The following is a 15,431-nucleotide window of genomic DNA, read 5'->3' as shown; positions in this document are numbered from 1 at the left end:
ATTAAGTTGTGCAACTCTGTAAACACATGTCCAGCCATGTGAGTTGTTTGCACGTTTTGTGTATCTCACACAGGACACTCTGCCTAACACCCCAGCCTTGGAAATCACACCCAGAGGCAATGAATGCGCTCTGAAGTGTTTATTAATCCCACCTCCAAAAGTGAGAGGGTACTCTGGCTTTAGTGAGGGCTCTCTGTAGCTGCTCTCAGTACTTCGGAGCCTGTTCTCAGTGTGTGACATTCATCCTGGTGACACTCAAGCAGCACACTGCTGAAGGACAGCCGGGGCACATCTATATTTGTGCCATTGCTCATTGCTGGCATGCCCCTATCTGAGCAAAGAGGCTGGGTAAGGTTACCCCAATAAGTCTCCCAGCTGAAGTTACAGGAAAGTGGCAAGGAATTGCTTTCGTGTGAATTAATTTTTACTAGGGGGAATAGAAGTTAACTTTGATGCCATCTGAGCTATCAGAAGAATTTATGACGTCTTAAGATAGAAGGCAAGTTTTTAGGTAGTAACATTCTTTGTTATGTATTTATGATAACTGGCGGTCACGGATCTAAATGTGCTTCATGTAATTTTATCTGTGCCTGCAAAGCAAGCAAACACTGAGCAATCATCTGAAAATCTTATTTAGGCAGCAGGATTGCAGACAAGCTTAATTATGCTAATTTAAATTTATTTCATTTCATTTTGGTAGGAAAAAAAATGTTATTTCACTTTTCTAATTAGTAGTAGCTTCTAAAGCAAGCCTTATTGTTTTAATTATGGGGGAAAAAGTCTTTGCGGGAGCCAGACAACATTTTCTGGTATGTGTTAAGACCTTTTCTCTGTTTAAAATGTTAGAATTTGCATGATTTATTTTATTGCCTTCAGCGTAAATAGTATTTCTGCCTAACTTTTTGTCCATAGTAGGATATTGCTAACTGTAGAATCCACACCCATGTCTGCAGTGCCAGGAGACAAGCTATGAACTTCTGTGTGGGTTTTCTTGCAGATCTGTAGGGCTGGACTCAGCCAGGGATATAAAACCAGAGAGTGCAAAATGTCTCAGTATTTGTCACTGGTTTGGGAAGTTGCTTTCTACTAAGTCACTGATTGTGTTGACTCTGTTAGCTAACCATTTCTCAGGAAAATTAGTAAAATATTGATTAAATAAATTTGAGGTAATAGCAACTACTCAAAACCAAAAGGACCATAAATAGTAGTTTGAAAGCAAATTTATGGGAAAGCTTACGCAGAAGGTTTGATAACACTGATGTCTGACTGATCTTTTGGCTTTTTTTCTTCTATGAGAAAGTGATTTTAAAGCTTTCATATGCTTCACTTACCAAGGTCTAAATGTAACTGCAGATTAATTGATATTCAGCTGAAATCTTTCCATGAAGTCTTTTGCTTGTGGTACTAAACTGCTGATAAAATTGATCTGAGTAGTTTGGTAGCTATGATTCCATTCATGTTGGTGAGCACTGAAGGGTTGTGGGGACGTTTCAGCTCAGAGAGAGCTCTGACTCTGTACTAGCATTATCTCACTGCTGTTAATACAGGCTGATTGGAAAGAGTGGGCTTGGGAATCAGCATTAAAATTGCCTTTGCACTTTTAATGTTATCCCACATGCATCTGCTTTATCATACAGCTTTGCATGTCACGTGCACATGCTCTTTTCACACCTCCCTCCTTGCAGAGAATGCACAAAATGTGCAAGGTTTGGGTCAGAGCAGGCATCTCTCATTCCATAGGCCAATGGCCTGCCTTGCTCCCTAGTTACTGGATGCTTTATGTTAAAATGTGTATTTTCCACAGCACACGAGAAGCCCCAAAGGGCAGTATGTTTTTTCTGTGATATTTTTTAGAAAGGACCCAGAACCTTGACTCAAGTTTCAGTATTAAGAATGGCAACTTGAAAAATACAGAACAGGACTTTCCAGGGCAGTTATTAGTGTGTTCTGTGGCATCAGTGGTCACAACAGAGGACATTCTACATTATTGCCTGACTGACAGTTCAGAAAACATGCTTGACAGCAGCTGAAGAGTGAGCAGGCTTCAAACCAGGCCATTTCCAATTGCACAGAACAGCACTAACTGTGCCTGAAGCACAGTGACAGTGTTTATCTGAGGACAGGACTGCTCTACAGTTGGAAATCAGGCATCAGGGTCACAGATGAGGTAAAAAACTCAGAAAAGAGGATGCACACCAGAGACAGCTCTCTGCTGTGCTTTGCACTGAGGTGAGAAGAAAACAAGCTTCCTGTGGCTTCCCTTCAGCAGCCTCACTTAGGGAGTGAGTCTTTCCCATGCCTACCTCCAGGACTGAGGAGTCCTCAGCCAAACCTATTCTATCCATATACTTTTTAGCAAGAAAAACTCAATCCTGATATCTAAGTATGTAGCTAAAGATCTTTCTTATCTTTTACAAGCTTGAGTCTCATAATCTCAAAAGGCTCCCTGAGGATACCAATGTCATCCAGATCTGGCAGCACGAGGGACTATGAGACCAGCGGCCAGTCACGACATCACTCAGCTTCCCCACCAGTCCCAGAGCCTAGTGACACTGAGACTGAAGGTCTGATCTTTTATCACATGGATCTTTATGGATCAAAGGAGAGGTTTGATATCTTTCCTGAAGAGCCCTCTGGTCGAGGAGACAGATCTCTGGGGGATACGAGAAGGGAATCTGCACTGAGTAGTGAAAAAGTTCAGTGCCCACAAGAAGTTGGCTATGACTTGGAAAAGGAGGTTGCAGAGTTGGCTAAGATGTATAGACTTGATGAGGATAGAGAAAAAGAGTTTGAGCTTCTTGGAGGACATCTGGAGAAGGTGGAGAGCAGATGGCCACCAGCTCATACAGAAAGAGCAGGATTACAAGGCTCCATATATAACATATCAAAAAGCAACTCTTCAGTGAAAGATCTAAGTCAAAGCACAAAGCAACAAGGACTTCCTGATGAGGCTTCTCAAGGTGAAAATCAGAGCAAAGCCAGAGCAGATGATGAGGCTGAGAGCAGCATATGGTCCAGAGGGGGGCTCAGCAGTGGTGGCATGTCAGATGAGTGGAACAGTCAGGCTGTCAGTGAGGAGGAGGAAGAGGAGGAGGAGGAGGAGGAAGAGGAAGAAGCAGCAGATGTTTTTTGTTCCACCTGCAAGATACCAATCCGAGCTTTTGACAAACTATTTGGTGAGCACAAGGACCACGAGGTTGCTCAGCTCCCCAGTGCTGTGGAAAGTGAAAAGGTGAGAGTAACACAGGTGTACTGTGGTGCCTCTAAAACAGTCCTCAGACACAGTAGGAATCACACTGGATGTTTTGTAGGAGGAGATCCATAAAAACATGTGCAAGTTGGAAGAACAGATTGCTCAGATGGAAAATGTTGCCAGCCATTTGGAGGAAATCTTCATCACTGTAGAGGTAAGGCATTTGCTCTTGGGCTAACTTTATGGTAGTGGGGTTAAACAGTTTTGTCATACTGACATTCACAGTATTCAGTTGTTAATGAGGTGGGTACTTACAGTAACAGAGCACAGAGTTATCTTGGGGTTGTCTAGACTGAAGTACTCAGGAAAACTCATCCTAAAGATTTTTTTAAGTGGGCTAGTAAAACCACATTTATAATTTGCACAGAGGTTTGCATTCAGGAATAAAGCCACCCCCACTCAAGTCATCTTAGCTTTAAATGGCCAAAGATCTGTGATCTAACTAGTCCATCCAGAGTGCAGCCCTTGTGTTCCCTCAGCTTCATTCACAGAAGTGTCAGATCCAGGCAAATCCTTGGACCAGCTGCTTCAAGAGTTGTGCTCCCACTTGGCTGCTGTCAGCTTGGCCCCAGGGGAAGGAGGTCAGCTGGCAGCAAGTTCAAACTGAAGCAATAACTCAAGGCACTGCAGTCTTTTCTCTGCTGCATGTAGCACAGGAGGACATTGGTGCCTGAACAGTGAGCAGCTGCTGGGACTGCTCCTTGACTTGCCTGCTCCTTAAATTTTCCTTCCTAATGCTTTCTGCAGCTGTGAGTGAGGATAGCAGCATTAGCTACCCAGCTCCCTCAGCACAAATCCATGGATCCCACTGAGTTGCCATGGTTTCTCTCGTGGAAGGATGTGCTTCACTGTGTTAGTGGAAATGCTTCTGGGATTAAGGCTAGGATATATCCTAGTTGTGCTCCCTGGGTTTAGGTTGCTTTACATCATTGTTTCTGCTGTAATTTCTGTTGCTCTTATGTCTGGAACAAAATCCAACACTTTTGTGCTTTGGTGGGGGGTGAATGATCAGAGTAAACCCCTAAAAACGCACATAAGTCAAATTACGGCTTCTGTGTACCGGTACTGTGTCCTAGTTTTGTGAATTAAAACACGACATATTACCTCTATGGTAAGGAGAAGTTTAGGCAAACCAGAGTAAGATTTTCCTCTGCATGACCTGTGGATCAGGCTTGATGCCAAGGTACAAACCCTCAAATATCTTGCAGGAAAATTTTGGGAGGCAGGAGCAGAACTTTGAGGTGCATTACAATGATGCAGTGCAAGTGCTTGCTCAGAAGTACGAAGAGCAGCTGGAAGCACTGGGAGAAGAGAAGAGGCAGAAGCTGGAAGCTCTATATGAGCAGCTGGTCAGTTGTGGGAAACATCTTGACACCTGCAAGGACCTGACAGATGAAACCCAGGAGCTTTTCCTGGAAAATGACAAAGCTGAATTTATGAAGGTAAAGAGTTTTAACTGTTGAAGTGCTTTTTGCTGCTTGCAAGTAGTCCCTGTCTGAGAAGTGCCAAGCAGCCTTATTGCTAAGGAGAATTTGGGATGCTCAGTCTATAGTGCTGTCACTGCTCCTCATGCTTGGCATGGTGGCATTGACTTAGTAGGGCAACACAATGGGGGTAAAATGCAGAAGCAGAAGTTTGTAATTTGGATGCTCATTCATTTGTGAGTCACACTGGGGTTCAGAGAGAAGATATCTTGCTGAAATGCTTATCTGGGGAAACTCTGGAAGCACTTAGTGTTCCTTGCCTTGTGCAGGCTCAGCTCTCTTGCTCTATTCTGGGCTCACAGCAGGCAGGCTGATGTAAACACTTAGGAAGATGTTTCCTTTTCTTGCTCATTTTGGAGGAAAGTTCAGCTGAAATATGTAAAAAGTTCCTGCAAAGTGATGGATGAAATCCCACTCTTGAGGTGGTGTCAAGAAGATATTTTTCTTTGGCAGGTAGAAAAATAATTGGAGAAAAAAATCAGAATTTTCACTGATGATGTGATTGCTCTCACCTGAGTTGTCCTGTGACTAAGGTGGGTGGGAGCATTTCTGTAGCACAGTGACAGTAACTTCTGAGCTGGACAACAAACAAATGTCATAACACCAGTGTACTTCTGTGGGTCAGTTTGTTATGACTCCAGCCTGCTGAGTTCTTCTCGTGAGCTGACTTTTCCCATCTCTGGAATAAACTTATTTTCTCCTTAGCTTGTAAACAGTTTTATATTGCCCCTAAGAACCATTATTCATCAAAAAGTGAATGTTGGTCTTGAGCTCTCAGGGGCTTAGGTTTCTCCTGGGACTGTACATCTGTCTTCCAGTTACATGCACTGCTCAGACTCCCTCCAGCACAGATCATTTCATGAGTTCTTCTGCCGAGCTGATCTGGGTTTCTGTTTATGAGGGATCTGTTGGCACTTTGGACAACCAAGGGAGGAACTGGTCTCAAGTCTCGATGGGCAGACACTCATTATCTTTCTGTAAATTCAGCCAAGATCTATCCATTTCAGTAGAAAGGGCTGGCCTTTGTTCTCAGAGTGGGGTGAGAGCCAATTACTTCACTCCAAGTATTGCATTTGGGGCAATTTGTGTAAGAGAGGTCAACAGCATGATGTAGTCTGACTCTGGACTTTTCTACCTCTAACACTCTGTCCTTTTTTTCCAACAGGCAGCAGTAACCATGGTTGACAGGTAGTATCACAGTCTGGGATTTTGTGTCACATTTCTTCCTGCTAATTGGATGGGTTATTGGAGATGCTTGTGTGTTCTGGATTTTGTTCAGGCACACAAATGTTGTCTAAGCCACTAGAGCTATTGAAATATTTAGTGTTTTTGTTTTAAAGTGCATCAGAAAAAGTTGCTCTAAGAAACTTAACACTCAAAACTTGTTTGGATCCAATTTCAAGAAATCCAAAAGGAGAGTTAGAGCCTGAATAAATCAGTGTTTTCAGCTTAGTCATAAGGAAGTAATTTCACTGAGAAACAGGATTGCTAAAGCTCTTGAAATAACCAGTCTGGATCCAAATGAGACTAAAATTGAGCTCCCTAATTATACTGTAACTGGCTTATTTATGCATTAATATAGTGGGGTAGAAAGTCAAGCTGTGGGAGCTCAGAACAGATACTGAAAAATATTGGAGCAATTGGAAGAAGTCTTAGGGCACACTAAATCATAGGCAAAAACCACCCTCTTAATTGACTGTTATTGTTCATGAAAGCACAGAGAAAAGATACCCCTTTCTTTCAAATTTACAACACCCAGAGCCATGAGGTCATGAATTAGTAATAGTGTAAATTCAAAATAATGGAAGCTATGGAGCTAATAGGGTGCTTCCCACAGGGAGGTGCTGGGCACACCCCACTCCCCTGCTCTCTTTGGCATCTTGAGGCACTGATGGCCACGAATCTCCAAGCTACAGGCAGAGGAGTCTGAGCTTGTACAGCTATGAAAACTGTGTTTTAAAGAAATAGATGTTAATTTGGAGTCTGCTATTCTCTTAAAAATAGGCTTCATAGACAGATACCTCCAACACTATGGTACTTCCAATTAGACATTCTTGTTTTCCCCCTACAATTACAGGCTGGAAGAATTCTTAAAGCAAGAAGTGAATTTAGAGCTTTCAACACTGCCAGACTTTGAAGAGCGGGTCATAGATGTCTCTGAAGTTGAACAACTAATGAACTCCATTAATGCTATTCCAGGTACTCTTCCTAACTGATCATTATTTCACACCTATTTACATTGAAGGATATGTATTAAACATTTCTTCTTTTAAAGGAGATCTGCAAAGGCAGAATTAACTTGTCCCTAGTTTTCCTTCTAGTTTTTTTTGTTGTTGTTGTTGTTTTGTTTTTTTTTTAATTTGCCTATATATACAGGGACAGTGGAAGATATTTTTGGAAATTTTTTCCATTTGTTTTCAATATAAAATTACCAGAATTACTGCTAAATTGGACTTCCTTGCTGGATGATTTCCTAGAAGACTTATGAAGATTACCTCCTTCTGTTGAGGGGTCAAGCACACTTAGTGATATCTTCTCTTTCCCTTTAGTTGCTTGAACAAAATAGAGAGGAACCCCAGACTGCTTCAAATAACTTACCCCGCTTCTCTTGATAAACAGATTTCAGTGACTTATTCCTCTGTTATTTAGCAAGCATTTTTTCCCCCCATAATCCACAGGAGACAGCACAGCATAAACAAATTTTAAATAACTAAAAAATCGCCTAACATTTTAAATATTTTCTGATGCATCACAAATGGTCAGAAAGAACATTATTTTTTTTTACACCCAATACTGTGTTTTCTTAACACAAAACAGCATTTGGTACTTGTTTGGCTGTGCTGATGCTCCCTGTTGTACAGCTTTTCCCTGATCCCTGGGTGGCTGGCAGGAGTCCTGGCATGGCAGATGTTGGGCTCACTGGAGCAACCCTCAGAGGAGGGGAAGGCTGAGGTTTATTTATTTCATTGGTTTGACTTTGTTTTGAAGCAAGACTAGTTCTCACACATCAGTGACCCGATTACTATCTGCAATTGCAGACTCAGCTCCTGACTTTTCTCCATGTGGGAGGAATGGAGGAACATGACCCCATTCGGTGCCAAGGCTTTGTGCAAACACCTTTGTGAGAGGAGAGGTACAACAAACCATGATTATACATTCAAAAACTGACCTGTTTTTTCCTCTGCAGCTCCTTGTGCCCCTGTGATCAACCCCCAGGCTCCCAATGCAGCAACTGGCACTTCACTGAGAGTTTGCTGGGGCCTCTTCTCGGATGACACTGTGGAGTGCTACCAGCTGTGCTACCAACCTGTGAGCAATGAGAGGCACAGTGATGGGCAAGCAGGTAAGGGGGCTGGGGCCCAAGGGACACCTCAGCCCTCCACTGGCAAAGCCAGCTGATGCCAAAGTGCCTCTGCATGCCCTGTGCACTGTCTGCCACCAAAACTGTCATATCTGCCACCACCATCTGCTTTGTCCCTCTTCCCCTGCCAGGTCTGCCATGCTGCCAGCTGCAGCAGGACCCATCACACGGGCAAAGACAGGATGTGGCAGCAGCAGGGATAGCAGGAATGGGAAGGGGACAGTGGATGGAGTCATGAGGATTTCTGGAGGGTGGGCACTGCATTAGAACATGTGCTGCATCATGTATTTTTAAATCATAGTATTTTTAAAGAGCAAATCATCATATCATCAGCACTCCAACTGAAACCCCCAGATGATTTTACAGTTTATCTTAGTGCTAATAATAGTCTGTAACTCCCTAAGATGCACAGGCACACAAAAAACCACAGAACCAAAATGTCTCAGCCTTGTGACTAAACTGCCTTTGCTAATACTGCTCTTGCAGAACCTTCAAAAGTGGAAGCCAGTAGAGTGCCAGTGGCCAGTTGACAAAGATAAGCAGACACTATCCAAATTTTATAAGATGAAGAATGAGAAATGAGCAGCAAAATAGCTTCAGCTCTTGTCCCATCTGATTTATGCAGCTTTAGAGGAAGGCACTGTGAAACTGTCTGACAGCTGATCAAAGGGTGTGGAGCACAAGGAGCTCTCCTGAACTCGGCACCCAAAACAATGCACCCCAACTCCACTGTGTGATGCAGCTTTGGGGAAGAGTGGGCAAGTGTGTAAAGGCACTGTAAATGCTTTGTTGTTGTCATTTCAGAGCATACACTAAAAGTCAAAGAAACATACTGCACCATTACTGATCTGCTGCCAAATACACAGTATGAATTTTGGGTCAGTGCTTTAAATGCCTCCGGTATCAGTCCACCAAGTGAAAGAGCAGTTTATGTAACAGGTAAAAATATTTTGTTCATACAAATTTGTAACCTTCATAGTGAAATTCAAAATCATCTCTGAATTTTATGCAAGTAATACTTTCCGGGCACTTTCTTCTGATGTAAGCCTACTGACTTCATGGGAATTCCCTGCTTTTATTTGGAGAGCCTGTCATGCCAACTATCCCTGTTTTAGAATGGCAGAAACAGAAGCAGAGAGACAAAATAACTTATTTAAATGCAAGCATGTAGACCAGCTGTGAATAAGGTTCAAGTTTCCTGGTTCTGCCAGATGAATCCCAGCTCTCCTTTCATTGGCCTATAGGTATTTTGTGGATTCACCTGTTATGCTGTTCTTTTTAACTGCAGTTCAGTCTAGGACATTCTGTGAAATCCTGACATCAGATTGAGCAATTCAGTGTGAGCCCTCAAGTGCTTGTTCCAGATATCTTTGACATCTCAGAGCAGGGAAGAGATGCACCTCTATGACAAAGATAAAACTAATGATAGAAAACAGTTGTGTAATCAGTCTTTATGTTACTTCTCTGTTTAATTCTCCCTGGGACCTTTATAGACTAAATGAAGTCTTTAAATAGTACTGTTAATCACCCTACCTGCTGTTTATTGTCCATTGGGGAAGCAGGTTTCTTTACCTACACAGTATTAGTAAACAACATGTTTCTATTTGTTTGTCTTCAAAGCATATGGTTTGCAAACATCTTCAAGCAACAGCTCAGAATTGTTCTTTTTTTCTGCTTTTTAGCTCCTTCACCACCTATCATAAAGAATAAAAAGATCCGAAGCTGTGAAAATGCAGCACTGGTGTGCTGGGAATCCAGAGACATTAACCCTGTTGATTCCTACACAGTTGAATTGTCCAAGCTGACATATGAAGAAAATGATGATATTATTACTGAGTGAGTTACTCTTCTATTGAGCCCATGGCCTGTAGAGATGAAACCATTTCAATTGTGTGGCATCAGATAGGACTAAGAAAGGACCCGTGACCTTCTGGTGAATTTACATTTACAAACAATTCTCTTAGTAAAAATAGTTGTAAAATGTTAATCAGAAATTACTACATGAGAATTATGGGTATGGAAAAGGGCAGAAGCAGATGTAAAAATCTGCAGTCTGTGACAGACTCTCTTGCCCTGCTACTGACAATTGTACAAGATAAAATGTTGTTGACTGCTTACAAGACATGTTGAAGTGTAATGTCTTCCTTGTTGCTCAGAAAAATAATTTCAAAGGCCTACCTTTGTTTTCTACCCTGTCATTTTCCATGGATTTGTTTTCTGTAGATCTATTGTTGGGATCCCTAACTGTGAAGTCCTAATTCACCTCCAGCCAACACAAAAGTATCACATCTGTGTCAGAGCCCAAAACCTGGGTGGCTCCAGTGAAAGAAGTGAACCTGTCCTGATACACACCACAGGTACTGTACAGCTTGGAACAACTCCAGCAGCTTATTGGAGCATCTATTGTCTTAACAGAAAGATTCCTGCTGCTTTCAATGGCCTCTGGACCAAATCCTAATCTCTTACATCTAATTACACCCTTGGTAACCTTTTAGGAATGAAAAAAGCAACTTCTCGTAACAATAAGTGCATTGCTTTAGCTCTGTAATTTATATTATTGCTGTCTGGTGCATTTGGTACTTGAAAGTTACTAATTTCTAAACATTTTAAAAGACAGTGTCAACTCAACACCCACGTATTGCCAGCCTGCAAAGTACTGACACACCAGTGAGGAAAGCTGTAGTGTGGTTTTACTTCAGAGATTAGCATGGAATGAAGCTGCTGCTGGAAATCATGGCTGAGACAGCACTTTCTAGAGCCATTTACCAGACATCCATGCTCACCTTCATCACTGCTGCAACAACACTGCAACTTCACTGCTCATCTCACATCTCCCATGCCACTCACACCTTACCTGTTGTGTCTCTTCCACCCTTACCTTCTGTGAGACATTTGAAAATTGTATTTATTCAGCAAGATGACCACACAAAGTTATGTTTTAGTAAAAAACCTGTCTGCCACACAGCAGTGGCACCACAGAAAAGAAATGCTCATCCTTAAATCCCTGGAGAGGAAAACTGTCATTGTGTTACCATTGTTTGTGTGTATTCCAACTGCTTAAATCAAACTCAATATTTGAAATTGCCCATTCTGTTTGCACAGCATGTGTTTGTTTTCAGCAGCACATGCCTGTAATTGCCCTGTCATTGTTTGTATTGTATTTGCAATGAAGTAACTTGCAGTTTGATTATAATGATTTCATTTGGGATTACCATGGGGAGATTAATCTTCTTGGAGTCTACATTATGCAAACAGCTGATGCAAATTGATCTGTTGGCTGCAAGAACCCACCTCCAACACTGTGAATGGCCTTTGATCCTTTCTGGGGTGGGTAAACAAGCACCAACTGCAATCAGCAGCTGTGCCAATGGTGGCTGCTCCTCAGGCCCCTGTGTGTCAGAGCTGCTCTGTGAAGTCTCTGCAGGAAGAAAGGCAGAAGCACTTTTATCCTGGGCTGGACTTACCTCTCTGAGGGCTGGTCTGCCAAGGGAGGTGCTGAAGCATGAGGGATCCTTTCTCTTCAAACTGCCCAGCATTTACTGGAGATGGGTGAGGCCATGGAGAGTCCTTTACACCCCCTTTCTCTTTTCAGTGATTAAAAATAGATTACTTGAAACGAGACAGGCCATTGCAGGGAGGATTCCTCATCTCTGAATAGCTACTTCCTGCACAATGCCTGCAGCTTTGAGCCCTGGTAGGGTTCAAAACTAGGCTAAGTCCCCTGCTTTTCACCAGGCTGAAACTAAACAGTCTTAAGCTGTAAAACAAACATTTATTAGAAAAATTTAAAAAATATGATCTTGTCCTCTCAATGCCAGCCACAGATTCTTTATAGAGCATTGGTGAATCATTTTGTGGATCCAAATAACATTTCATCACGCCCTTGCTGCAATTCTAATGTTATAAGGAGATATTGGAGTTATCCTTAGGCATTTTCTCTTTCAGGCACCTGCTTCTACCTTAATGAGGACACAGCTCATCCTTTACTGGCAATTCTAGATGATGGATTTACCATTTCATGTGATGAACTGGAAAACCCAGAGTGTGATCTGCCTGTCTATGATAACAGCTTTACAAGGTATACAGGGGCATTTCAGTTTCTTTGGTTCTTTTAACAGATGCCAGGAAATGTCTAATGGGGCTTTCAGCAGCTCTGATTAATTTTTTGAGTTGAAATCTCTCTCTCCAGCTGCTCTTTGGAACTTGGAAATTAATGCAAGTTCTTAAATAGGATTACAGATACAGCAGCCACAATTATGTACAAGCCTACTTACATGTCTGGTACATTGAGCTAAATTTGAACAGGTATTTAGGTGCCATAAAAAATGCTAAGGAAAGGAGAGGGATCTGAAAACTTACCTCTTGCTGAAAGATATAACTGATACTATTTGGACCAACAATTCTTTCAAAAAGAATTAGGCCCTTTGCTATTGAAGTGAGAGACTAAGCTTGCCAAAATGTATTTTCCAGTCAAAACCACATAACTAGGACAGGCATTGCAGGATTATACAAGTCTACAATTTATTCCCTCCATGGAAATGCAGTGCTACTAGAGGGCCTGATAGAAAAGAGTTGGGAGACTGGTGATCCTTTTCATTAAAGCCATCATGGTAATCTTAAATGGGATTTCATCCCACTTCCATGGGATGCTTTTATGTTTCACATAAACAGCCAGAGCTGGCACTCATCTCATTCAAAGGCTGAGGTTTTGGTACCACTATGAACTTTCACAAATCTTCTTCAAACCAAGATACTGAAAAAAGCAAGAAAAAGAGAAAATAAAGGAAAAAACCCCCAAAAACTCCCAAGGAAGTTACATGGCAAACTCTTCTTTCTGAAGTTTGTGTGGTCTCCTAAGTTTGGGTTGCTGATGTATTTCCTAACTGCAGCTCAGGTTTGCCTTGGTGGCTTTGCAGCTCTCATTACTATGGTTCACTGGTGTTTACCCATCCATTTTGCATCATTCCTTTTCCTTCTCAGGCTGTAGCAACACAGCCTCCAAATGATGAGTGCAGCTCCCTCTCAGCATTGCCTAGAAGACCTCTGTGTCTGCCAGCAACATCCTTTTCCTTTGTAACTTATAACTTTACACACTACCATAGAAACATAAAAGTTGTGTGTGTTTGAAACCTGCTGTCCCCCTTGACAATAACAGCTAATACACCATGTACTTTTCCTAAGAAAAAGCTGAGGTGTAAGCTTACAGGACTCTGTTGCTCTCCTAAGAGTGTTTCAGAAGCATTTGGAGTGGGTTATTTTGCCCAATTTTCTTGCTTTAGAACCTGTGTTTTTGCAGATTTGCATCTTCAAAGCACCCAGTTCCTTTGATTTCAAGACTGTGCCAGTAAATCAAGCTGAAGGGTCTCTCTGTAGTACATTATCTTTGTCTCTACTACACAACTTTCAAAAGAGTTATTTTCTGCATGGTTCCTATCATACATTTCATGGCCCAGGTACCCAGCATATTACAAGTTCTCCTACTGTGTTCAATTCTTCCTAATCTCTCCAAACACAGAGGGAAGCAGTGTAGACAGGTTCCCTCCTCCCCAGCTGCCCCAGGAACTTCATGCTGTCACAGTGCTCAGTTCCAATGGTGAGTGATGTTCAAAACCCTGGGCTGTTGGGAAAGAAAATGCAAAATCTGTACTTTTTCCTCTGCTATGCAGGAGTTCACTAGAGCACTCTCTTTCTAACAAGCATTAACTTTCCCAGAAAACCCAGGCACTATGGGATGCTGTTCTCCATCTTCCTGGAAGTGCCTAGGGCATTCATTTCTGCAAGGCTACCAACAAGTAAGAACAGGGCAGGTGTCACAAAGAAACCTGCAGGCTGGGTGTCAGCTCCTCAGTGTGAGGATTTCACTGGAGTCAAAAATCCACACTGCACTAAGGTGACAGCAGAAGTGGCTTTTGTTTATTGCTATGTAATGTCCAGGTATATACATACCTGAACATATCTAAACACTGTAAAGAGAATTATAGAAAGGCCCTGCCAAAACACATATTCCTGTCTGTCTCCCACAGATGTATTGCAATCCTGGGCAGTCTGATCCCATTTCCAGGAAAGCATTACTGGGAGGTGGAAGTTGAGGAAGATACAGAGTACAGAATTGGTGTGGCTTTTGAGAACACGCCGAGACATGGTCACCTGGGGGCAAACAACTCATCCTGGTGCATGAGGCACATCATCACACCCTCAAGGTAAGGGCTGTGGAGGCTGCAGGTCTCCAACAGGAAATACTCTCACACCTGCAGGCAGGGCAGCAGGGAAAACAGAGATTTTGTATCAGCTCAGACCAGGCACTGGGGCCTCTGACATTCCACTGCTGTCCCTGTAAACTAGTGTTGGAAGGACACTGCTTAAGCAAATCCTCCTGCTTTTTTTAGGGTGTTTCAGCAGCATTTGGCATGGGTTATTTTGCCCAACTTCCTTGCTTCAGAACTTGTGTTTTGGCAGATTTGCATCCATCCAAAGCATCCATTTCCATTGACTCTGAGATGGTGCTAGTGAATCAAGCTGAAAGGTGTCTCTGTGGTACATTCTCTCATTGAAATGAGATATTGTCACATTGAAACAAGAAATTGCAGGAACAAATCTGAATAAAATCAGTTGCAGAATTTAGCTGTAAACATTACCAAAACCTCAGTGAGAAGATAGTAATAGATCTATGTAATCCAGAAACTACATAATGTGGCTAAACCCAGCTAAACCCAACTGGTTTTGATCTCTGTCCTACCTGTGGCAGTATGTCACATCTGCCTGCAGAAATGCCAGCTCCCTCTTGCCTCAGCTGCACTGCTGGCTCTCCCCTGGACATGGTACATCAACACCACTGCCTTTGACTCTCATGAGCAACCTGGGCACCTGTGTGCACAAAGTGCTTCCCTTTGAGAGCAGCCAGGGTACCTTCAGCTCTTTTGTTTTTCTCGCCTGCAGGCACAAGTATGAATTCCTGCACAGTGGGATGACACCTGATGTCAGAATTACTGTTCCCCCCAGAAGGATTGGCATCCTGCTGGACTATGAGAACTGCAGACTGTCATTTTTCAATGCAGATATTGCCCAGCACCTTCACTCATTCAACTCACACTTCCAGCATTATGTCCACCCCTGCTTTGCACTGGAAACACCTGGTATCTTAAGGATACACACTGGAATTACAACACCCCTATGGACTGCCCTGCCATAACTTGTGTTCTGCAGCTGCCACACCCCTGTGTAACCTGCCCTGAGCAATGCCCTCTTTCAGCATTAACTGCACCATCACACTCCCTATGAACCAGCGGTTTCCCCCTAGTAAGAGCAAAGCAACCCTGACCCAAACCAGCTGCCA

General features: G+C 42.6%; 1 protein-coding gene across 3 annotated transcripts; it reads left to right on the top strand.

Annotated features, from left to right (window-relative positions):
- The first annotated feature begins 322 nt into the window (after positions 1-322).
- Positions 323-15,330, top strand: FSD2 (fibronectin type III and SPRY domain containing 2). Of its 3 annotated transcripts, none has more exons than XM_036389323.2 (13): positions 323-348; positions 2,419-3,232; positions 3,312-3,407; positions 4,462-4,695; positions 5,903-5,925; positions 6,815-6,936; positions 7,925-8,080; positions 8,903-9,037; positions 9,781-9,934; positions 10,322-10,455; positions 12,044-12,176; positions 14,122-14,298; positions 15,035-15,330. In XM_036389323.2, exons 2-13 carry the CDS (start codon positions 2,459-2,461, stop codon positions 15,285-15,287), a joined length of 2,391 nt encoding a protein of 796 aa, XP_036245216.1. In that variant the 5' UTR covers positions 323-348; positions 2,419-2,458; the 3' UTR covers positions 15,288-15,330. The 3 variants fall into 3 exon arrangements, with proteins under 3 accessions (XP_036245216.1, XP_036245215.1, XP_036245214.1); XM_036389322.2 differs by lacking the exon at positions 323-348 and adding an exon at positions 454-511; XM_036389321.2 differs by lacking the exon at positions 323-348 and adding an exon at positions 609-809.
- Positions 15,331-15,431: the final 101 nt, after the last annotated feature.

The sequence above is a fragment of the Molothrus ater genome, chromosome 13 (assembly GCF_012460135.2).
Source record: "Molothrus ater isolate BHLD 08-10-18 breed brown headed cowbird chromosome 13, BPBGC_Mater_1.1, whole genome shotgun sequence".
NCBI classification, from domain to species: Eukaryota; Metazoa; Chordata; class Aves; order Passeriformes; family Icteridae; genus Molothrus; species Molothrus ater.
The sequence above is the reverse complement of the archived record's forward strand: the minus strand, read 5'-3'. Positions and strand labels throughout refer to the sequence as shown.